The sequence below is a fragment of the Mesoplodon densirostris genome, chromosome 4, assembly GCF_025265405.1.
Source record: "Mesoplodon densirostris isolate mMesDen1 chromosome 4, mMesDen1 primary haplotype, whole genome shotgun sequence".
Taxonomy (NCBI): Eukaryota; Metazoa; Chordata; class Mammalia; order Artiodactyla; family Ziphiidae; genus Mesoplodon; species Mesoplodon densirostris.
In genome coordinates, this window is record NC_082664.1 from 173675739 (window position 1) to 173701521 (window position 25783).

Below are 25783 nucleotides of genomic sequence, written 5' to 3' on the forward strand. Positions count from 1 at the left end.
ATAATAGTGGGCTACCTGAAAAATCTGTAAATATACGCATATGATGGGATGCTTACCAGCCACTGAAGGTGCTATCATAAATTACTCTTCTAAAAAAAATTTTATTATTTTTATTTTTTCTTCCATTCTTATTGAGATATAATTGCCATACAGCACTGGCGCACCGCATACAAGGCGCACCGCATATAAGGCACATCGCATAATGGTCTGACTCCCACATAACGTCATGAAGGGATGATCACAGTAAGTTTAGTGAACATCCAACATCTCATAGAGACACAGCATTAAAGAAATAGGAAAAACATATTTTTCTTGTGATGAGAACTCTTAGGATTTCCTCTCTTAACAGCTTTCCCATATAACAGAAAGCAGCGTCAATTATATTCATCATGTTGTTCATTACTAGTACTTTTTTTATCTTGTAACGGGAAGTTTGTACCTTTTCACTACCTTCATCCAGTTCCCCCTCCCCTCCCCCTCCCCCTACCTCCCAACCCCTGCCTCTGGAAACCACAAATCTGACCTCTTTTTCTGTGAGTTTGAAATTATTCTTTTCAAAAATTTTTATTTATTTATTTATTTATTTTTGGCTGTGTTGGGTCTTTGTTGCTGTGCGTGGGCTTTCTCTAGTTGCAGTGAGCTGGGGCTACTCTTCCTTGCAGTGTGCGGGTTTCTCATTGCAGTGGTTTCTCTTGTTGCGGAGCATGGACTCTAGGCACGTGGGCTTCAGTAGTTGTGGCACATGGGCTCAGTAGTTGCGGCTCGCGGGCTCTAGAGCGCAGGCTCAGTAGTTGTGGTGCACGGGCTTAGTTGCTCTGCAGCATGTGGGATCTTCCCGGCCCAGGGCTTGAACCCGTGTCCCCTGCATTGGCAGGCGGATTCTTAACCAGCGCGCCACCAGGGAAGTCCGAAATTTTTCATTTTGATACGTGTGCAACTCAGGCTTTTCTCAAGTGCAGGTGATAGGAACCTCATTTGAATTAATTTAAACAGAAAGGTGACTGATTAAAGGAAGAGTTGAATGACTAAGCTTATAGGATAGCAGGATGGATACAGGGCATCTTGAACCAGGGACTCAGGTAGCCTCAGGACCTCTCCTTCTCACGTGTCTGCTTCCACTCCATCTCTGGGCTCAACCTAACAACCTCATCATCCAAGAGAAAACAATGTCCCCCTGTAATAAATTCCAAGGAAGACTTGACTGGTTTGGTTTGGATCACATGTCTATTGCAATCATTGTATACGTGACCTGGAAGGATTAGCCTGCCTTGTCTCAGATAACCACTCTGAAATCGACCGCTGTGATCGAGGGGGCGATTTGGAGCCCCCAGGAGAGGTGTGGAGAGGATGGGACAGCGCCGTCAGGGCCACCTGGCCAGCTGCTAGGACCTGGGGAGCCACTCCCATGTGTGTCTCCCACGAGTTCAGTTGGTGATTATTATTTGTCAGTGCTTGCTCTCCACAGTAGCCGGGCCTGAGCTTTTTACGAGGTTAGAGAGGAACTTTGTCTTCCTTTATTTCATGTAAAGGGATTCCTCTGGTGGTTGGGAAGTGCTCTGGGATAAAGGGCACTGGATAGGGGTTACCCTGTGCATGACTCCCCGGCCACATTGTTTGAATGGGACCAGACAGATGAACTGATGAAAGGCTTCATATCTTCCACAAAACACAGTGGGTAAGAGCTGGTTATGGGAAACAGCAACTGATCTACTACATTGAAATCTAGCATTTCTAAAACATACTGATTTCTAACTAACCAGCAAGTGGACTCTATCATGCTATCATTAGAGATGCCGTGTTTGAACCACATACTTTAGAAAGAAAAAGAGAGAGAAATCCGACATGAGTCTTTAAAAAAACCAAGATTTCAAGACAGTAGAGACAAATCACATGACAAAGCATGGTCATTTAAACATGTTACCACAACAGTGAAATGCTCTAATTCCATTAGAGAACAGCCAACGATGTTGCAGGAAGTATTCCAAATTAAACAATATTGCTGCTTTTACAAATTTTCTTTATTGTTCAGACGTGGATATCTGTGGACTCTTACCTACTAAAATTGGGGGATTCAGGAAGTAGGTTGAAGATGAACTGGAAATGAATACACAGATTTTATTTATGAAGAGAACGGATCTGTAGAGATTGCTAGCTGGTGAAGGTTTGAAAATCAGAAAAAAAAAAACCAACTTTAGCCATTGCTTACTGCCCATCAATAGGCAGAATTCCACAGCTCACCTAATTACCTGATGCAACCTAATTCTCTCTTTTGAAAAACATGCCATTTATTTTATTTCTTATGTTGCTAAGTTTAGAGAACTTAAATATTTGCCTCTTCAGAGTTTCTTTCCAAATACGAATTCTTGTGAAAACCTAAACCAATATCAAGGGGACATGAGAAGAAGACCATGGCAGTAGTGTTGGTCCAAATGGAAACCAAAAAATCAGAAACTCTGAAATTGCTTCTCTGCAGCTGACTTTTTATATAGCCTTAGGTAACAGTATTTTTGCATCGGAATTTTTCCTATTAACTTCTGTCGCTCCTGAGAAGTTGCCCTCTTACTCTGGCTAATTAACAGACAGGCAATTCCTCAGACCCTTCTAGAGTCTTGAGTGGATGTAAAGAAAGAAGAATGTGCTAATCTGGTGACCAAAAAAATGGTCTTTGGGATACATAGCTCTTTATTTTAAATTGTCTCCTCAAATTCATTCATTGAATTTTTTAAAAAAAATCAGTCATTTCTCCTACAAACCAAATCAACAAATCTATATAACATTGCTTGCAAGCCCAGTGAGTTTGGATTTTAGTTGCTAAATTTTGTACATGTTTATTTTCAGAATTATAAAAAAACAAAATAACTGGGCTGAGTGCTATTTACAAAGACTTGGGATGCACATTTTATATAAATAAAATCTATGCATAAAGGCTGCATTTAAAAAGGAAGAACCTTGCTTCCTGTGCATGTCTTTAAGAACGGAAATTACCTCATGGCCACCTGTCATGAATTGGTGTTTGAAATGAGAATTTGAAATTTCTAGTCTGAAAGTTGAACCTCAAACTATCATAGTACAAAGTAATTAAAACCTGGAAATCATAATTTATCATCAGAAATGTGTCTAGTCTTCTAAAATTCTTCAGAATCATATGCCTCAAACATCATCACACAAGTTAATAGGAAATTGTATCTTGGTTCCTTTACGTATGTGTAGTGGATTGCAAGCCACAGTTAAAATCTCTCAATTGTCAGGCTCCCGTTTCTTGAATGGCCGAGCAGGGTAACATCAAGTCACTATGAAAAAAGGAACCTGCAACTGTGTGAGAAAGAAACCATCTTTTCTGGCAGAATGTCAGCAGTTAGAAGAGGAAGGAAACTGGCAAGGGTGAGAGTGTGTGCATGGTGTCACACTAAGACAAAAACAGAAGTTACCGATGGAAGAGAGATGACTACCACCGCGTAACCTCACTAATACACACTGAAGTGTGTTTGAAAAAAGGCTGAAACAGAATATTTCTAATCTTCCCCATGTCGTGGTGTCATGGTTCTAGTCATACCCAGAATGTCTTACTGTATTAGATCAATGCACTTGCAGTGAATTTCTCTTCTTGAGCATCTATGAATATCCAATTCCCCCAAATGAGATGGTCTAAGGGCATGACAACTTGTCACAGGAGGTATCCATCCACAAGGTCCAAAGCCCCAGAGTCCCCACCACGGACATCACTGCATTTCCTGCACCATTAATCTGAGGGGAGCCTACACAGTCGGAGCTGCTTTTGGCAGTGAAAATTCGGCACCAGCAAATCCGGATGGAAGAAGAAGGCTGATGGCTTGGAGCAATGGATGGATTACTCATCAAAGCTGCCCATTTAGCTGGATGGTAGAGGGGTGTGACTGCCCAGGATTTTTTTTTTTTTTCACCCTTAATCTTGAAATTGCTCTTTTGCAAAGCAACAACTCACATTCTAGTCAGGCATGAATCTCTGCCTGGTTAGTAGGATTGGCCAACTCACAGAGCCGTGGACCCGTGCCAACGGCTTTCTACAGTGGGGCCCAGGTCATTTTTATCTGCTCTATGGCCAAAGGTTGCACCCTGAGCTACAGCCAGTCATTGCGAAAGAGTGGGTGTTGGAACCTTAGAGCAGAAGTAATTTCTAGCAATTGTCTACTTCTGTTCTTTCACAGACGAGAGACCCAGTCAACTTCTGTCCGAGACCTTGTGATTCACAAGGTCACATCAGAACCAGGACTAGAATCTAGTCCTCGTAAACCCAATCCAGTGCAAACAGCCTCTCTGGCTCTTTCTAGAAGCCCTAGAGGAAGTTGCCTTTCACATTTTTCTTCATACTTGGAACCAAAGAGAGTGACAATAAAGCTTAGAGAGCTTTCTCCTCTCACCACCCAGTGATACAGTCTTAGGAATAGGAGCTAGGAGAGAAAGTAAGCAAATGTCGTCTAACCAGATTATAGTTAGATTGTTTCCTCCCTCATTTTCTTGCTGCTCCACCATAATTGTTGGCTTGGGTAGTCATTCATTTAGTCTTTCAACAAATATCTACTGATTCCCCTAAGACCATAAAAGACTGAGTAGATTATTTGGCACGAGTTTCCCTCTATGAATGGAATAACACGGTATAGAGACTTCTGTGAGAAATGACTGGATCATCTTCACAGACTAGGTAAATTGTTATTTATTGAGCATCTCTTAAAAGTTGAAAACTAAAACAACAAGGGCCTACTGTATAGCACAGGGAACTATATTCAATATCCTGTAATAATCTGTAATGGAAAAGAATCTGAAAAAGAATATCTAGCTATATCTATCTATCTAGAAATCAACTATGCTCTAATAAAAAGGTTGAAAACTAATAAAGAACCCATTGGTAATGTTCTGTTTGTAGTTAACTGGTAATGATTACACAAGTGTATTTATATTCACTTGGTGAAAAATTCAGTGAGCTGTACACTCACAATTTGAGCACTTTTCTGAATGTAATTACACTTCGATAAAAGATTTTCATTAAATTCAAACTTTTTTTCCATTTTTAAGTTGTGGTATAGTTGATTTATAATGTTATATAAATTTCAGATGTACAACAGAGTGATGCAAAATTTTTAAAGGTTATACTCCATTTATAGTTATTACAAAATCTTGGCTATATTCCTTGTGCTGTACACTATACCCTTGTAGCTTATGTATTTTATATATAGTAGTCTGTATAGTTTGTACCTCTTAATCCCCTACCCTTATCTTGCCCTCCCCCCTCCCTCTCCCCACGGGTAACCACTAGTTTGCTCTCTGTATCTGTGAGTTTGTTTCTTTTTGTTACATTCACTAGCTTTTGTTTTTTAGACTCCACATACAAGTGATATCACACAGTATTTGTCTTTCTCTGCCCAACTTAGTTCACTACACATAACACTCATCCTCTAGGCCCAGAGCAACAGGGCTAACTCCTCAGAGGCTGCCCAGGCCCATCTTTGCAGGCCTGTTTCCTAGCACGCCCCATGTGCCTGGTCCTCCATCCATCCATCCCAGACCAGGCTTCCTCCTGCCCCTGTGCAGTGGTAGATGCTGCTTTCTCAGCCTAACTGCTATCTCCTCTTGTCTGCAAAGAGAACCCTACTCTGCCTTCATAACTCAGCAGAGAAAGCCTCCCCAACCTTCTCTCTGCTCTCCATGCTTCGTGTATATGCCTGATGACAGCGTGGCTGCCAGGTCCTCTCCAAAGTCAAGGGAGGCCTGGGTCGCCTATCACATGAGGATCCTTATATGTTGGATATGAAGAAATACTAAGAACTACAAAAACGTGGTATAACTTGGATGCCAACAGAACGCTAGCATGCGTGCGTGTGCATGTGTGCGCGCACACATGCACACACACACTAACAAACTCCTAGATGCAGATGGGCCTCGCTGATACCTGGAACTAATGACTCGGATGAGTGAATGAATGAGTTTGTCTTACCATGTGAAACAAACAGAATAATATCTCCCTTGGTAAATGGCCAGAATATAGACCACACAGAAGGAGCACAAAAGGCTCTCTTTAATTCTTTGATATCCTTGGCATTTCTGCTAAGAGCACAGTGAACTGGAACAGTTTTATTTATCAAGGAAATAAAAGTGAGATTGCTACAAGACTTCATTTCATGGGAGCCACACATATAAGAGCTTTGCCCCTGCTGCTCCGCAGAGCTGTCCTGAGGGCCCCTGGCTGCATGCTCCCATTTAAGAATCACAGGCCCTGGTTCTGAAAGGCATGAGGTCAGAGGAATAGAGAAATGGACGAGATGTCAGGCGATCTGGGCAATTTTCCTGGTTCTGCTGCTGGTGTATCTGTCCTTGAATGGATTTCTGTGGAATGTGAGCATATAGTTATGTCATAGTTATATCCACTCAGCATGTAAAGCAGCTTATGTCTTACTTTCTTGAATATAAAAGTCACATGAACACATTAGGGAAAAATGGGATAGTGTAGATAAGTATAAAAATGGAAAATGACCCAAGAAATGGAGAGAGAGAGATAGTGAGTTTATGAGTTAGAATTCACACAGGATAAAAGTATCTGACTTGAATCACTTCAAGGCAAATTCTTCAGAAAAAAAAATCAATTCTATGAAAATAGAAACATAATCATTTTTGGAGCTATTACACTTTCACTTGAGCTCTGAAAATCCATAAAAGCTTCAACAACACCACTGAAGAAGTTATAGTCTTCCAAATGTAATGTTTAACAATAAAAAAAATATTTGGAATGATTGTTTTCTTTCTTTCTCTTTCTGTCCTTTTTCATTTTAAAACTGCATCCAAATACATTTCAAAGTGAAGTATTCTAACCCAGTATAAGTAGAGAATACAGAATAAAAGACTATTTCATTCTGGAGCCAGGCAACAAAATGTCATGACCTTTGCCCTCAGAGTTTGATTTTCAGTAAAATTTCTTCACAGAGTTTTCTAGCCACCAAGTGTTTTGAGCATTAAATGTGGGAAAATTTTACTTGAGGGTAACACTGCTTTCTAGGATATGGTCCAAGACATTTAACATGAACGTTGAACAGGGCCTTTTAGAATAAAGTTTCACTGACTGTGGCTCCATCTATAACAAAGTCCCCCAAGACCCCAGGCTACATCACATGCTTGTATGCCCACCCCTGTGGTACAGAAGACCCTCAATACATTTTTGATGAACTGCATTTAATTGAACATGCCTTCTATCCTTCATCAAATAAAGGACTGGAAGACTCCATGCTGTATTTCAAGGCAATATTTTTAATGCCTAAACAGTGTTTCTTTACATATTTTGATATTTTTCACAGTCTCAGGCAGGAAGAAATATACCAAGTGACAAAGTGTCCAGTTTATCCCCTAAGGAATGACGGCATAGCCAGGGCTGGAAGGGGCTGGGAAGGGCTGAGTGCCAGAACTTTCCACGTGCAACCGTGCCCTTCACTGGATCTGAGACCTATTTCCACTCGGGAGGCAACAGACGAACGTCAGGAGTTATCCCCTTTCCAAACAGCCCTTCAAATCCAGCTACGCCCGAGGAAAACAGACCTCTGGCTGGAGTGAGGATGCAGGAGAGAGGGCATCCGTTTGAAACACCAACGCCCACCCTGGGGCGATCGACCTTAAACAGGGTGTCTAACCTTCCTGGGCCTCGGTCACCTCGTAAGTTAAGTTAGCGATAAGCACATCTACCTCAAAGATTAGAGAGAGATTGCAGGACTTTTAGTAAGTAGCTGGGATCATATATCCATCACCTGTGATCTCACTGCTCAGCGTTCACTGTGGGCACTGTCTCCATTACGAGGCTGTGGGTCCCTTTAAGGACAAGGATTCTGCAGGGCTTGTGTTTTCGCAGGATCTAGCAGAATCACGGATGCACGGACTTTCAGCAAATGCCAGTCGAATGGATGAATTTTTAAATATTGTGTATATTTCTTCTTAATTTTTACCGCTTTGTGAAGGGGGGGGCGGTACGTCCCTTTCTTCCAATAGTGAAAGTCTAGTATGCTCTTCCTGGTACTAAATTTAGGTTTCAAAGGTTCTTATTCCACATTTACCCTCTATATGGAAAAATGACACTTTGTTTCATCTTGCCTCCTACTGAAAGTCCATGAAACACTTACACTTCAATGAAATTAGGCAGGGGGCTAATTTAGCTGTGCAAGGACCTTTCTCAATGCTATGGCCAGATTCTATCAACATTGCTGGGTTCCCACACAGATTCAGTCCAACAAAATGAAAAAAAAAAATCTGTCTAATGAGCTGAACCATGGCAGAAGATGGGGTCTCAGCAAATTAAGAACCATTATTAGCGTGACAACTTACATATATTTTAAGGACTAGGGGAAGAATACACCTTTGGTCGAGGAAAGGGCATAAAGCCCAAAAAACTAAGATTTAATTCTGGTTTTACCAATCACAAGCTGGGTGACCACGAGCAAGTCATCTAACAACTCATATATTTTTATCTCGTTATGTATATGATGGGGACGATGATAGCCGTCTCAAAGGCTGTGGAAGATTAAGATAATGTATGTGAAAATGCAGTGTATGATCACAGTCAATCTTGTAATCTATGTTAGCCCTCTGAGAGTCAACTAAAAACCTAGAATTTCTGGTTGTTTGTATGACAGCAAAAGCCTTTTTCTCCCCTCAGGAATATCTGATTATAGATCTATTCAGTCTCAATAAAATAGAGTATTCAAAAATGCAAGTCTACAAAATAATTCAAGCCCACTTATTTCACTGCAAAAGGATACCAACCCTGTGAATCACTACTGGATCCATTAAATAAAAACTGAACTTGAGACAATTAAAATTCAAAACCATTTACAAAAATAGTTATTATACGCGACTTTTCAGATTAAAAAACCCCCACCTAATCAGGAACAATGGTCTTCATTTTACAGGTAAGGAGACAGATGGCCAGAGAGTTTAGTAGCTTTTTTTTTTTGGTACGTGGGCCTCTCACTGCTGTGGCCTCTCCCGTTGCGGAGCACAGGCTCCGGACGCGCAGGCCCAGCTGCTCCGCAGCATGTGAGATCTTCCCGGACCGGGGCACGAATCCGTGTCCCTGCATTGGCAGGCGGACTCTCTACCACTGCGCCACCAGGGAAGCCCTTTAGTAGCTTTTTTCAAGATTGTTTATGCACTGTACACCTGTGCATTTATTTATTGAATCTCAAACAATTAAAATATACTAACCTCAAAAATAAAGACAGTGATATTTAAAGCTACTTTTTAAAAAATTTTCTCTTTTAAGGTTTCAGTTACATATACCAATTTTGAGCATATAATTCAATGAGTTTTGACAAATGTATGCAGCTATGTCTCCATCATGACAATCATGATATAGGATACTTCTATCACCCTGAAAGCTCCCTGTGCCCCTTTTTTCCCCCTCCCCTCTACCTGCAGCCTTTGGCAAACGTTGTTCTGCTTGCTGTTATGATAGTTTTGGGTATTTTTAGAATTTCACTGAAATGGAATCATGCAGTATGTAACTTTTCTAGTCTGGCTCTTTTACTTAGCATAATGCATTTGAGATTCATCCAGGTTGCTGTGTGTATTATTCTTTGCACGAGGTTCATTCTTTTTAATTGCTGAGTAGTATTCTATTCATGGAAGTACCACAGTTTATCCCTTCTCTGGTTCATGGACACTTAGATTATTTCTAGCTTTAGTTATTATAAATAAAGTTGCTATGATTATTTGTATACAAGTCTCTGTGTAAAACATGTTTTTATTTCACTTGAATAAGTGCTTAGGAGCAGAACTGTTGTGTCATATGGCAAGTGTATATAAGAAACTACCAGAGTTTTTAAAAGCGGTTATACCATTTTACATTCCTACCAGCAGTGTATGAGGGTTCCAATTTCTCGACATCATCTTCTGACTCTGATTATAGGTATCCTAGTGGGTGTGAAGTGGTATCTCGTGGGTTTTTTTTTTTTTTTTTGCGGTACGCGGGCCTCTCACTGTTGTGGCCTCTCCCGTTGCGGAGCACAGGCTCCGGACACGCAGGCTCAGCGGCCATGGCTCATGGGCCCAGCTGCTCCGCGGCATGTGGGATCTTCCCGGACCGGGGCACGAAACCCGCGTCCCCTACATCGGCAGGCGGACTCTCATCACTGCGCCACCAGGGAAGCCCGTATCTCGTGGTTCTGATGTGCATTTCTCTGATGGCTAATGATGCTGGGAATCTTCCTGTGTTCTCATTTGCCACTCGTTTATCTTTTCTGGTGGACGGCCTATTCAATCCTTTTGCCTATTTTTAAAAATTGGGCTATGTGTCCTCTTATTAATGAGTTATAAGAATTCTTCATATGTTTGCATACAAGACCTTTATCAGATATGCTTTGCAAATATTTTCCTCCCACTGGTGCCCAAGTCCCAAACCTGAGAGTCCGCCTTGACACCTCTCATACTCGTTCCTTTCACAATGCAATCCTCCTGGCTCTACCTTAAAATGTATCTAGGATCTGACACTTCTCACCACCTCCACTGCTCCCACTCTGCTCCGCCATCTCTCACTGGGATTCCTGCAGTAACCTCTGAACTGGTCTCCCTTGCCCCTTCATTCTATTCTAAGCATAGCATCCTGAGTGATCCTTTTTTTAAAAATTTTATTAATTTTATTTTTGGCTGCGTTGGGTCTTCATTGCTGCACATGGGTTTTTCTCTAGTTGCGGCGAGCGGGGGCTACTCTTCGTTGCGGTGTGCGGGCTTCTCGTTGCAGTGGCTTCTCTTGTTGCGGAGCACAGGCTCTAGGCGTGCGGGCTTCAGTGGTTGTGGCACACAAGCTCAGTAGTTGTGGCTCGCAGGCTCTAGAGCACAGGCTCAGTAGTTGTGGCACACGGGCTTAGTTACTCCGCGGCACGTGGGATCTTCCCAGACCAGGGCTCGAACCCGTGTCCGCTGCATTGGCAGGCGGATTCTTAAGCACTGCGCCACCAGGGAAGCCCCTAAGTGACTCTTTTAAACCAAAAGTCAGATCCTGTCACTTTCCACTCAAAACCCTCCAAAGTCTTCCCTTTACCAAGTCAAAAACTACAGTTGTAAAAACAGAGAAAATGTTTACATTTTCATTTCAGAAAATATTACCCATTTACTTTTTTAAAAATTAGGCTTGACAATACAGTATGATAAAATCTTTTCACTAAATCAAATAGGAAAGATTTCAAGTATGGCCTCTTGAATGGTTCTAATACGATTTGCCATTGAAATTTCAGCTACTTTATGGAGAAAACACTATCTTTTTTAGGGCTGCCCAATTTCCAAGGCAGAGTCACCCAGTAGAGGAACGCTATGCTGAAAAAGAGATAACCTTGTAATTATCTTCCTCTTGTTAGTTCCAAGTTAGGTTAGCAAAGAGAGAGGAGTGTAAAGCTGTCAGGGAATAACATCAAGCAATCTTAAAGTTCCTTTAAGCTTGACCCATTAAATAACTTCGTGTGTATGTTAGGTTTGTGAGATGCTTAATGCAATTTTTAATTATAATAAACTTGTGTCATTTCAGCCAGAAATGACCCTTTTGAGTTAACTTAAATGATTTCCAATGCCCCTATTAGAATGTATTTTCATTCAGATTATAGTCAGATGCTACTAAGGGTAAAGGTCACTCGGGCAGTGATTTTAAAGAGATTTTTAGAATCTATTTGCCTCTCATATAGGGACTAGAATGCATGTAAGTGAAGGTCAGGAAACATACAAAGCAGCTGTGCATTCAAGATGCACAAACACATCTTTCTTTGAGTCACATGTGAAGAAATAGGATTTCCATGGTTATTATTAAAGAGAGTTAGGAGATTTTAAACTTTAGGAATTAATGGTATTTTATTTTCCCTCTGGGGAAATTACTTGACTTCTGGGAATATTCGTTTGTTTGAATTTTTTTATGTTGATAAATGAAACGACCATGAACTGTAATACAAAAACAAAATCCAAAACCAACACAGCCTTACGAACCTGTTGGCTCAAGTGTTTCAATGCCATAAAGTTTCAGAGTCAAGTCAGTTAGAAAAAACAAATCGTAGAGCCAGGACTCAAAATTACATATTTAAATAAGAAAATGAAGTCAATAATAGCTACAAGTAAACATTGTTTTAGGACATAGAACCCATCTGCTAAATTTCTAAATATTTTACTCAAGTGTGAGGAATGTGACACTTTCTACTATAAAGATTCCAGCTTGGTCTGAGTTACTGTGAAAATAAAAAGAAAGCCATAATGTACTTCCACAGAATTATTTCTTAGGCAATTTGCTATCTGCCTTCTATTTTGTGAACCAGTGAGAATAGAACCAACACCCATGTATACACAGTGTTCTAAAGTAAAAATGCATAAGGGTGAGAGGAAAACATAGAATGGAGGTTTACAGCCATTGAGTGCTTCACGAAGATGTACTTCTTGGCCTGGCAACATCCTTAGGCAGCAAGGTGTTCTCTCCTGCTCAAGGTCTCTGCCCTCAGCATCCCAGGGGTGTGGTATTATCTTAACCTCAACACAGGCTATGACCTGGTTTAAAGAGGAGAGTTTAAGAGAAGTCAGGGAAATTTGTTTTGGAAAATATCGAGAAGATATGGCCCTCAGCCCTGCTCCGCTTCTTACAAGGTCTGGGCCATGAGAAATGCCTGTCAAAGAATTCTACTGAAACTGCAGGCACAGCCAACTCCTTCTCCAACTAGGTTCATGTCAACAAATGCTTCATCTTTTCCACGTCAAAGCAAGTGGCCTCTACCTCAGACCCTAACTAGGATATAATAATAATAATAATAATAATAATAATAATAATGATAATAATAAATCATAGTTGTTATTTATTGATCATCCATTTGCATGAATCTGTACTAGGGGTCTTCTACAGGCTATCTAATTTATTGCTCATAAAGTCCTCTCATGAGATGGGCATGAACAGCCTGAGATGAGAATACTCAGATTCAGAAAGGTTTAGTAACTTGGTACCAAAAATTAGTATGGGATACTGGAATTTGCATCAGATGCATCCTTATTCTAAAGTTTATGCTTATGGTTTCCACATTCTTCTTTATTACACTTGCCTTTTTCAAAGACCTCTGACATCTGGACAGGGAAATGGGTCTTCTAGCTTCCTTAGCCATGCTTGCAAATAAATAAGAGCTTCAGAGAGAATTACTACTCAACTTAAAGGTAAAACCATTACTATTTACCATTATTTTCCTCTTAATGACCCTGTCCTACATTTGGCTTCTATTTCCCCGAAGGCAATGTTAGAATTGCACACACCTCCTAGGCAAGCAGTCATTTCCAATGTTGTGCCCCACTTCTGATGACTGGCTGTCTAGGTTAGCTGCTATTGCTGACAGCATCATTTGCTGAACCTGTCCTTCTCTCTTTGTTCCTTAAGACACTTGGGCTCTTGTCAAGGCCAATAACAAGTTCCATCTTGCTAAATCTGGAGGTGAATTTTCAATCTTTTTACTCATCGATCAGCTGCATTTTTTTTTTTTACAGTACGCGGGCCTCTCACTGTTGTGGCCTCTCCCTTTGCGGAGCACAGGCTCCAGACGCGCAGGCTCAGCGGCCACGGCTCACGGGCCCAGCCGCCCCGCAGCACGTGGGATCTTCCCGGACCGGGGCACGAACCCGTGTCCCCTGCATTGGCAGGCGGACTCTCAACCACTGCGCCACCAGGGAAGCCCCATCAGCTGCATTTTTGATCAGCCCCACCTTCACTCGGCTTCCAGGACATGACTCCCTGGCTGCTTCTCCTCCGACTCCTGTGCTAGTTTTTTCTTGCCTTCCTAGTTTCTAAATATTAGGACGTCCCGGGGCTCAGTCCTTGGATCTCTTCTCCACCTACTCCCTGGGTGACCTCATCCTTTATCATGGCTTTAAATTCCTTCTATACATTGACCTCTTCATCCTCAACCTTTCCCTGAACTCCAGACTGGCATATCCAGCTGCTGCTCGTCTCAAATGTGCAAGAGGAAAAACAGCTTGAAACCAAACTCCTGGTTTCCTTTGCAAACCTCCTCTTTTCACACTCTTCCTCATTTTAGGCAAATGGCAGCCCAGTTCTTACTGTTGCTCAGGCCCCAAACCTGGGAGTCGCTCTTGAAACGTAACATCAAATCCATCACAGCAGCAAATCTGGCTGATGGTTTTGGCTTTACTCTAAGACGTACACAGAATCCAAACACTTCTCCCCACGTTTTCTGAAACCAGTCTGATTCAAGCTATTATTATCTTTCAAATTACTGTAATGGCTTTCCAGATGTCTCCCTGCTTCAACCTTTACCCCATTCTTTCTATTCTCAACACAACAGACTTAACCTTTAAAATATAAGTAAGATCGTGTCTGCTCAAAACCCAACAAAGTCTTCTCACTTGCTCAAAGCAACAGGCAAAGTCCATACAATGGCGTGCCAGACTCTAGTTCTGTTACTTCTTTGACTTCATCTGTCAATCTCCCCTCACTTACACTTCTCTGGCCCCCTTTGCTTTTCTCCAAAGGTGCCAAGCACATTCTCACCTAAGAGTTATTACACTTGCTGTTCCTTTGCTGGGGGCTTACCTCCCTTATCCATATGGTTTGCTCTCTGTTTTTTCCAGTCTCTGCTTCAAATGACCCTCAATTAAAGTCCACCTTCCCTGACTACTCCCATGACCCTCTTTAGCTCACCCTATCTTTCTGATTCAGCTTTATTTTTCCCTAAAGTATTTTTCACTACTTGACACATTTCACATTTTCTTGTTTTTGTCTTATTTTAAATTTCCTGTCTGTTTTACCTAGAATGTTAGCTGCAGAATGGCAAGAAATTTGTTTTGTTCACACCTGTCTCCCTAGTACCTAGAACAGGGCTTGACCCATAGTATAATCATTTGTTGAATGACTAGCCTATGGCAATCTTGTGCTCAAAGAACCCCCAAAAGCATCATCTCCCACTTCCTGACAAGGCCGTCTCCTCCACCTAAACTTCAGACCTTCCCTCTTATGGCCCAATTGCCGCATCGTCCTGTCTTGCTGTTGCCCTAGAGATCAGGGTTAGCTCCTTGGCTCAGTGGCGCCATGGAGGACGCAGGCCCTATCCCTCTTTCCTTCCCGCCATCCTCAGTGGTTAGATGAGTCCTTACACTTCTTGTGGTCCCGAGAAGACTGCTGCAGTTCCACGAGTCACTCTGTGACAAAATCCCACCTTGCTAAAGAGAGAGAGTTTCCTCCCATGGTTTGTCTTTCGTTAGGGAAACAAACTATTCCCCCTGAGAAGACTCACAATGGGCTTCCTTTTACTGTGTCAAATGCCCACTTCTTAAGTGCAAAGAAGGCTAAGAAAGAGAGATGCCGGCACCAGCAGCCTCTGCAGTGGGAGGTGGAGAAGTTATGGTCGGGGTAGGAATGGTTTCTGGACAAGCAAACAAGAGTATCTGCTACCGTGCAAATAGTTTTGACTTCCAAGAATTTTTCTTCCCCTTTTATTTGTCTTCTCTTTTTCTGTTACAGAGTCTTGTTCTTGCTTTGGAGATACAGTATCTCATTTTTGACCTATGTTCAATATTATTAAACATAATATTTTGAAATTTTCTTCTATTCCCTGCTTTACTTTTATTTTCTTGGAGTTCCCTTTATATGTTTTTTTGCTTTTACTTTGTTTCGTGTTGTGTAGTCTTTCTCTTTCATGTTAGAGACTGTTTTGCTTGTTTGTTTTTAAAAGTGCATTTAAAAGTGAGACACACGAAAGGTCCACCGTAAGGAGTTATGTGTCCATTGGGGGCAGAGAGTGACGACAGGTGGATTTACTAGATGGGGGTGGGAGCAGTAATACGCCTGACTGCCAAGGAAGGGAGTGATGGTCCCCAAATCTTATATAGAAATTTTAGCTGAATTCCCCCAGGCCTCTGCTTTACTTGATGTCCACACTTTTGACACCTTTTGGTTCATTTTTTCTGAAAATTTAATCCTCAATTTTCTGCAACAGTGGAAGAGGCAGATGAGGGTGGGTTGGAAGGGGAAGAGAGCAGTCACATGACTTCAAACTATGGAGGTGGGGTAGTGCAACCAGGAAGTCCAAATGGTCTGTTCAGATATGAGCCCACTGTCTGCTGCACTGACACCTTTGGAGCCCTAAGTCTCTCAAGGCTCTCCGTGTCATTCCTGTGGGCATTTGGGGCCTGTTCACCCCGTGCCATTAGGTCCATTATCCCTGGCACTATTATCTTGTCCCCTGTTCAGTGTGCCATGTGAGGTTTTATATATAGTGTATATAAAATATATTACTGTCATTTCAGGGGAGAATGTAAATCAAATACGTGTGGTCAATCTGTCATTTTAATGCAGACATCCCAGGATTTTAAAGATTCTATAAATTCAAATCTGTCAGGAACCCTACCGATCTCGAAAGCTGACCTTGTCATTTTACAAAAGAAGACAGGAAAGCTCAGAGAGATGAGGTCCTTGCCACAGTGATCTGTAGTGACGGGGTCCTCCTGGGAGCAGCAAGAGACGTGGTCCAGCCTCCATGATGTTGAGCAGGCTGCCTAGTTTTGCATCTCAGCCCCATTCTCTACCAGCTCCATGATCTGGGACAGTTTCTTGAACTCTCTGTGGCACGTGTTCTTCAAATGTAAAATGGGGATAATTATACCTAACTCAGCAGGCTGTGGTTGGCATTAATGCATTAATATTTGTAAAGCACTTAAAATAGTACTTTTACACTGTAGTCAATTATTCAATATTACTATTATTAGTTTGGATAAATCTAACTCAACTTTCAAAAAAACCCAGGCATAGTGCTATTACAATACTATTATAGTAGAAAGAGATCTTAATTTAAGAATTTGTACAAATAATATTAGGGCTAATTTATTCTAGTATACGTGTTCTGTATGGAGAGATTAGCTTAACAATACTGCTGACAGAAAAACCATTATCCCTGAAAAAGTCTGCATTAACCCATCCTTTCGAAATATGTTTAAATTTATCCAATAAAAGAAACAAGCTGAATTACATAATGGTTTTCAAATTAAAACATACTCAGTAATCATCTAAAATGACTAACAATTCTAATTCTTACATGAACACTACCTTTAAAACATCAGAAAAAATTATCCTTTTTTGCTGATCCAAACTGATCTGCATTAAAAGTGAGTGGATTTTGCTTCAAATAAAGAAATAAAGCCAGGCTATGTTTCTTTCACAGTTAATTATTTCCCCGCCTACAATTCAACAACAGTTAGAAGTGATTTAAAGAACTGAACAATAGAGGCATAATTAATATCTTCCTGAGTGACTTGGGCTCAGAAAGCAGTGGAATAAGGGGAAAATCCTATTTTCATCTTTAAGAAGTTATCTGCAGGGAGAGGGGCAATATAGGGGTAGGAGATGTAGAGGTACAAACTACTAGGTATAAAATAAGCTACAAGGATAGGACTTCCCTGGTGGCGCAGTGGGTAAGAATCTGCCTGCCAATGTAGGTGACACGGGTTCGATCTCTGGTCTGGGAAGATCCCACACGCCACAGAGCAACTAAGCCCGTGCGCCACAACTACTGAGCCTGCGCTCTAAAGTCGGCGAGCCACAACTACTGAGCCTGTGTAACACAACTACTGAAGTCCACGCGCCTAGAGCCCGTTCTCTGCAACAAGAGAAGCCACCGCGATGAGAAGCCTGCGCACCACAACAAAGAGTAGCCCCCGATCACCGCAACTAGAGAAAAGCCCGTGCGCAGCAAGGAAGACCCAATGCAGCCAAAAATAAATAAATTTTTTTAAAAAGCTACAAGAATATATTGTACGATACAGGAAATACAGCTAATATTTTACAGTAACTATAAATGGAGTATAACCTTTAAAAAATGTGAATCACTATATTGTATACCTGTAACATATAATATTGCATACCTGTAACGTATAATATTGCACAGCAACTATACTTCAATTAAGATAATTTTTTTTTTTTTTTTCTTTTTGCGGTATGCGGGCCTCTCACTGTTGTGGCCTCTCCCGTTGCGGAGCACAGGCTCCGGATGCGCAGGCCCAGCGGCCATGGCTCACGGGCCCAGCCGCTCCGCGGCATATGGGATCCTCCCAGATCGGGGCACGAACCCGTATCCCCTGCATCGGCAGGCGGACTCTCAACCACTGCGCCACCAGGGAGGCCCTAAGATAATTTTTTAAAATAAATTATCTTCATAGGAAGAGGGCTAACACTGTACATTTTCACTTCTCAGATTTCTTAAACACAGGCCAAGATGAACTTCAGACGTGCACCCTTACCAGAATTCTAATTGGGGCAGCTTCTGGAAGCCATCTCTTCCAGCTGCCTTTCCTAATTAGAAGAGGCTCTACAACCAAAACAACCCACAGAGGTTAGTAGGGCACTAAGCCCACGCCGGCACTTCTGCAGGGGCTCATGAGAAAGGAAGGAGTAATTCCTGGCTTCCAAGTGTCACATGCCTACCCATACTTCCCACTACTGTATTAGATTAGCATTTGTAGCAAAAGCATTGCTGATTCATCACGACTACTGCTCTAGAGTGACTGCTGAGTCTCTTCCGGAGGCGTTTCTGACCGGTCATTTCTGTCTCTGGCGTGAGTTTCAGGGCCCTTGACGTACTGCTGTGCCCTTTCCCTCCCTGAGAGTCATCCTGTTTTCATGGAAGACTCTCATTTGTCAATGTCTGTTTGAATTCCATTTCTATTCTCCAGGAGAAAATAATGTTAGGCAAACAAAAAAAGAAGTATTTTCAAAACTATCCTCTAAATGAATGCCAAATTAACAAAAAGAAAGTGAAATCATTCTTGTCCTTGAAAGCTATGAATCTCAAGCATTTTAATCTGTGTTGAAACTACCTAAGTTGTTAATCATCTTGTGTTTAATAATGGCAAACTCATGCCATAAAGTAACCCATATTATAATCTAAAATGGAATCAAAACATTAAATTCAAACTGTGTTATAGCACAATGACCATCATAAAGGATTTTTTTAAAAATAAATTTATTTATTTTACTTATTTTATTTTTGGCTGCATTGGGTCTTCGTTGCTGCGCGAGATCTTTCTCTAGTTGCAGCGAGTGGGGGCTACTCTTCATTGTGGTGTGCGGGCTTCTCATTGAGGTGGCTTCTCTTGTTGTGGAGCACGGGCTCTAGGCGTGCGGGCTTCAGCAGTTGTGGCACATGGGCTCAGGAGTTGTGGCGCATGGGCTTAGTTGCTCTGCGGCATGTGGGGTTTTCCTGGACCAGGGCTCGAACCCGTGTCCCCTGCATTGGCAGGTGGATTCTTAACCACTGTGCCACCAGGGAGGCCCCAAGGCTTTATGGTCTTGATGCTAGGTTTCATATTCTATATCAGTAACAAAATGTTGATTAAGATAACGTAACTGAAAAATAAGGGCAAGGATTTTTGCTGCCAGCAATTATTTTTGTGCCAAAAATTAGAAACTGTCCGGACATAATTAATAAAACACCACGTTGTATCTTTTTGGGGAAAGGTCAGGTACAAATGGATTTGAATGGTTTTCAGCATTTTTACTGTATACAGGCAGGACACCCGAGTTTCATGGGTCCAGCATGCCTGTGTATGATATATGGGGCAAGGCAGGGACATGAAATATAACTGGAACCCTGGGGCATGTGATGCCATCAATACTCCTAGTACATACGCCTTCTGTGGGCCAGGCCCTGCCCCGTTGGCAGGTGCTGCAGCCTTCTCTTCTAATAGCTAAGTCACTTGACTGCCGCCCACACCTCACCTACTGGCTCAACCTTATCAAATCTCTAGGAACAAACCCAACCTCAGATGCGGACTGGAACTCTTTGGAACTGTTGAGCAGGCATCTGGAACCTAATGCCCCATGACTCAGTAGTACGTTTCCTGCTGGCTTTGGCATTCTGTCTTGTTCTCAAGATTCAACACCCACTGTACTCTGGATCTGTGCCTTGTCCTGTTTGAAACTTGCCCAGCACTCTTAAGGAATTGGGGGTGCTCCCTTCTCCTACCTGTCTACCTCCTAGGCCCTGGGGTCCTTTGCCTCCTCCACAGCTCCAAAGGCAGCCGTGGTGCCCTAGTTCAGGAGTCTGACAGACCTCCACTTCCTGGCCATGTGTCCTTGGGGTTCCAACTAACCTCTCTGGCCTCAGTGTCCTTACTTGTGAAAAAGGGGTATTAGGAGCACCCACTTCATAGGGGTCTTGTGAGGGTTTAAAGAGTTCATACATATAAAGCACTTAGAACAATAGTTTGCCGTAATATATAAGTACTCAGCGAATATCCAGCTTTATTAATAGTAGAACCAACAGTAGGGTATGAGCTGGCGGATACTACCAGCCTCGTGCTTGGAGCTCTAAAGGCTGTGGTCCTTCAGCCCATCCTTCTACTACCTGTTACACCTGCGGCACTGGACTTCACCTTGCACTGGCAGCAAAGTCCACTCCCCAGCACGCCCCCCTCCAGGCTGGGTCTGATTTCTTGTCCCGGACCCAACCCCAGCCTGAGGCAGATACAGAGTTAAGCCCAGCTTTGTCCCCAGTGTTCTCTGAAAACTTGGTTGCCTCTACAATTTAATCATTGCTTCTGCATTACTCTCCTATTTGCCCTCTCAGTTTTTGCTCTTCCTAAGGAAAGACAAATCCTAATAAGCATCTCTATAGAAAATTAAATTTGAATACAAAGAATGTACACTAAGAAAATGCATAGATATTTACAAAATAAAGACTAGGAATGATAACTAAAGATGTTGCTATAATCCCTACCATTTTATTACACAGTTTGGTTTCACTTTTTTTTTTTTAATATATTTTACTTGATAGAATTAGAAATCTCCAAGTAAACTTCCCTAGAGCAACAGTAGATGATCTCTTTTAAGATCAAACTAGATATTTGCTTCATGCCAAGTTTCTTCATCCATGCATCCTGAAAGCCAGCAGTAAATATATCTTAAGAACCAAAGGTCAAAGACAAAACAAGTAATGTCAACGCTCTTTGTTTCAGTAAACATATAAACAAGACAGATGTTTCAGCATCTCTATCCCGAGGTCACAGAGAAATTATGTTCTGGTTTTCATACGTGCTTTTGATGACGCGTAAGGATTTATGTGGATTGAATCAAACCACCCAGGCCTTCCCTGGTCTAATTCTTTACTAAATAACTCTCCCTTTGAAGTCTGCCTAAATGTTTTGAGGATATTAAAAATATTTTAGATACTAAGGTGGAAGAAATCTGTAGCCTCAAAGAAATATCCTACCATTTGCAAAAGAATATTGGAATAACATTACAGGACCTGAGGTTTAAGAATAACCAAAGGGTAAGGACAATGTTTTCTGCCACATGTCAGCTATTGAAACACTTGGTACTGCCCAGAAGGGGGGAACTACCAATTCATCAATTCCAAGTTGTACATTTTCCTTAAATTTTAATATACCCAAAATCAAGATGCATCTTACAATCATGTCACGTCATGGCTTAATTTATAGCATTTTTTTTCTTTCTTAGTAGTACGTAAAGTAACGGTGTTCTTTACCATCAATGATGTCTCAGATTTAACAAAATGTAACTTTTGGAGTTTCTTTTCTCTTACCTTCCCTCTTTCATTCCTTTATTTTCTTCTACTTTTCTATTCCTTTAGTTTTCCTCCCTTTCTAGCTTAAAAAGGCATGTGTACATATATGTACATAATATATACACATATATATGTAAAATGTATATACATATATACAAATTACATATACATACATACTATAGATACACACACACGTACACACACATATACTCTCCTCTCTGTCTTGGACCCATCCAGCACCCCCAAGAACTGAGGACCTCTTTTCTCCACCTGTCCCTCTCTACAGAATCGAACTGGGGTCCTTTTCTTCACCTAAAGCCTGATATGGGACACTGCTAAAGGTGGACTGTCTGTCTCCAAAAGAAAAGGGGAATTCACCAGTGAAGCTGTCCAATCTTGGGCTTTTGGTTTTTGGGAGGATTTTGATTACTGATTCAATCTTCTTAATAGTAACTGGTCTGTTCATATTTTCTATTTCAAATAACAAGTGTTGGTGAGGGTGTGGAGAAGAGGTAACCCTTGTGCACTGTTGGTGGGAATGTAAATTGATGAAGCCACTACGGAAAACAGTATGGAGGTTCCCCAGCAAATTAAAAATAGAACTACCCTATGATTCAGCAATTCTACTTCTGGGCATTTATCTGAAGAAAATGAAAACACCAATTTGAAAAGACTTCTGCACCCTCATGTTTACTGCAGCATTATTCACAATAGTCAATATGGAAACAACCTAAGTGCGCATTTATAAATAAATGGATAAAGAAGATATAGTATACACACACAGTGGAATATTATTCAGCCATAAAAAAGAATGAAATCTTGCCATTTGCGACAACATGGATGGGCCATGAGGGCTTTATGCTAAGTGAAATAAGTCAGACAGAGAAAGAGAAATATTATATGATCACTTACATGTGGAATCTAAAAAAAAAAACCCTCATTGATACAAAGAACAGACTGGTGGTTATTAGCGGCAGTGGAGCTAGGGTGGTGAGAGGTAGAAGAAACGGGTGAACAGTTCTTATTTTTGTTTTTGTTTAAATAAACTGAAAAAAAACCAAAAGAAAGGGGCATTCAACATGAGGCCCCCTTACTATGTGGAAAACTTTCAGTGAAAGGCTGTTGCAGGGTGAAGTGAAAAGTACTCACTAACACTCAGGATGCTGGATCTGGTTTATCTAACAGGTCCCCATTCCTCACTAGCATGGATGATAAAGGACTGACTTAAAGCCTTTGTTCTGAACTCTGGGAATGAGAGAGAAGAAACGTACTTTAGCTTTCCCCTTCCTTCATGGGAATAGGTCTGTGGCCAACCCTTGGCTCTAATGAGACTCTTTAATAAAGGTTCCAGCTTCCCCAGGGGCCCACATGCCCTGCATGGCAAATGTTTCAGTCCCACTGCAGCCACACTCTGGATTCCATTTTATCTCTAGAAAGCTTTCCCTTGGCGCTGCCAACACACAGGAATTATGAATGAATACAAGCAGGGCATGTGCAAGCAGCATGGGGGAGGGATCCAGGACAACAACAACTTGCCTAAAATTAAAGTCTCAGTTTGTAAAGACTTGAAGTTTGATGAAGCTTTCACTTTGCTCACAGGTTAGTTAACCAAATTGGTGGAAAACAAAGAAATCAGGGTATAGCTCCCTGAAATACACTTTATCTTAACATGGGCTTGTACACAAATTAACGAAGCTTTAAATCAAGGCAACATTTTCAGAGGGAATAAAGGAAAAACATTTGGCAAACAATACATCCATGTACAAAAAACTGGCTGAGAAGTAACTTGCTGGCACCTACTAATACTCCATCCCACTTCTCTCAAATCCTCTCATTTCTCTATTCCCAAGCCCCTTAGAACAGATATTCCAAAAGTCTTCCCACCCCTACCCTTACAGAGCTTTCTCAGAACACACTAAACTGGGGAGCTCAACTGGTAGCTGAATGATGCCTGTTTCTTTTTGCTTCAAGTCTCTATACCCACCAGAGTTGGTAGGGAGCTTGGTGCTCAAGGTTCCTTTGAAATTCTGCTAGATCTGGCTTCCCAAGAGCAACAGCTCTAAGTGAATCCAGAGAGAGAGCAGGTGTAGGGAATGTTCTTATCTTTTGGAAAATCTCCATAGTGTAGGGGGCAAAGAGGAAAAGAAAATCATAGCTTCCCATCATTTACAAGAAAACCAGCTGTGAATACTTATTATCCATTTTTTTGGAGGGTATGTCTTCATAGTTTATTAATATCAAATATAAGACATTTCAGAAAAATAAGCAGTTAATTGTCTATGGATACTGTCATTCTTCTAGCAATTACAGGAGCTGGCTTAACCTAGTAAGGTAAATATTAAAATAAACCTCGGGAAAAAATTATGCTGATATGTTTGGTGAAATTTTCCTCCTTTTAGCCTAATATATCTCAACACATCAACACATCTCTAGATTGACAGTATGTTTTAGTGGTCACAATCTTGGGCTCTGGAGTTGAACTTGGGTTTGAATATTAGTCCTCCACTTACAAGCTGTTTGACCTTGGACACATTACTTAACAGCTCAGGTCTCAGTTTCCTCATCTGTAAAATGGGTATAACAATGTTACCTAATTGTTTCTCATTTTCTGTCTACTATTGAATCAATCAAGTTTGGAGTTTTCTTTATTCTTTCTCGTCCTTTCTATTTGCTGGAAAGTTATACATAATATACATAATATTCTTATTCTTTCAGTGTTACACTTAAACTTTTAACAGGCATACCTAACTGAAATTTTGTAAATCATCAACCTCTCGATGCTTCTCCTAAACCATACACAACCTTAGAATGCAATTATTCTGGCCTTTTTAAATTCCACTTTGTTTTACCACCAAAATGAGTTATAGTGTTATTGTTTCATCAATTAGTTGAACCAATCAAAACTTTGTTGATTTACCTACATGCTTGTCAATCTCTTTGCATCACATTTATTCATTTGGGTTCAATTTCCTTTTTACTAAAATATACCCTAAATATACTAAAATAAATTAGGAGATGTCTTCAGTCAGCATCTGTTATCAGGAAACTCTTCTAGAATATGACTACTGAAGTCTTTATCTGGCACTCACGCTTGAGTTCAAGATCAGCTGGGAATGAAAATCTAAGTTAACAGTTATTTTCTCTCAAAATAATGATACTACTCCACATCTTCTGATTTCTGCTGTTGCCTTTGAGAAGTCTGTTGACAGGATAGTGGTAATTCCTTTAAAGGCAATTTTCCTTTTCTCCCCAGTTACTTTTACAATCCATTCTTTGACTCTGGGGTTTTGCCTTTCAGTTTCACCAGGATGTGTCTATGTGTGGTGTCACTGTGCTTCCTGAATCTGAATATTCGCATCTCCTATCAGCTCTAGAATATGATTAGGCATTATCTTATCAAAAATTGCCTCTCCTCAATTCTCTCTAGTCTTTCCATATGGAATTCCTAGGTGACACATTTTTGATCTTCTCACTCAATTTTTCATGTCTCCCATCCTCTCTTTCTTATATTCCACCTCTATCCATGCTACCTTCTAGTTTTTTCAGATCTATCTTCCAGTTCAAAATTCATACCCATGTTACTTTCAAGTTACTTTCTTATTCATTCAATTAGTATCTTTTTCCTTGCTAGACATTCTATAATTTCCCTTCCAAAAGTTCTCATTTATTTTTTCTTCTCATGTTGTCTTATCTTTCCTTTAAATCTTTTAATTTATGTCTTTAGTCATGTTAAGTATAATTATGTTATATTCTCTTTCACACAGCTTGTTTAACTATTTTTGTTATTTACTTTGCCAGCCGGTCTGGCCTATGGTAGATTGTTTCTACGCATCTGTTGTGCTTTGGGTGTGTGAGCTCAGGTTAAGTGAGGCTTATCCATGGAATCCTGCCGAGGTTGAGATATTCCCTCCAGAGAGGTTTTCCACTTGCTTCTACCAGGGAATTTGGGAGTATTGTGGTCTGAGACCAATTTTAATATTAAATTCTCTGGTTGGAATTTCCCAGATGATGCAGGTAAAGTAAACGAAAGCCTCAAACTCACATGTGGTACAGACTCCTGTTTAAAAGTTCTCACAGGATATTTCACTTTCCCACCCCAGCCCAGGCCAAGAAGGACAAGCTAGTTTGTTAGGGTCTCCCATTACTAAAGGATGGATTTTTTTTCAGCAAGGGCATATACCTTTGAAGGCACTGGCTTTGCATGAGGGTCTCATCTAACTTCCCATTTTATATGGGTC

General features: G+C 41.1%; 1 protein-coding gene across 7 annotated transcripts in view; it reads right to left on the reverse strand.

The window, feature by feature from the left end:
• The window catches only part of PRTFDC1 (phosphoribosyl transferase domain containing 1), a 101829-nt gene that overhangs the window by 56197 nt on the left and 19849 nt on the right, over positions 1 to 25783 (reverse strand). The window contains exon 4 of one of the 7 annotated variants that reach the window (XM_060095462.1): positions 6094 to 6357. The exons of the other annotated variants lie outside the window; for them this stretch is intronic. Coding sequence (XP_059951445.1) covers positions 6232 to 6357 — 126 coding nt within the window. The 3' untranslated portion in view covers positions 6094 to 6231. Of the gene's footprint in view, positions 1 to 6093; positions 6358 to 25783 lie in introns of those variants that run through there. 7 annotated transcript variants of the gene reach the window in all.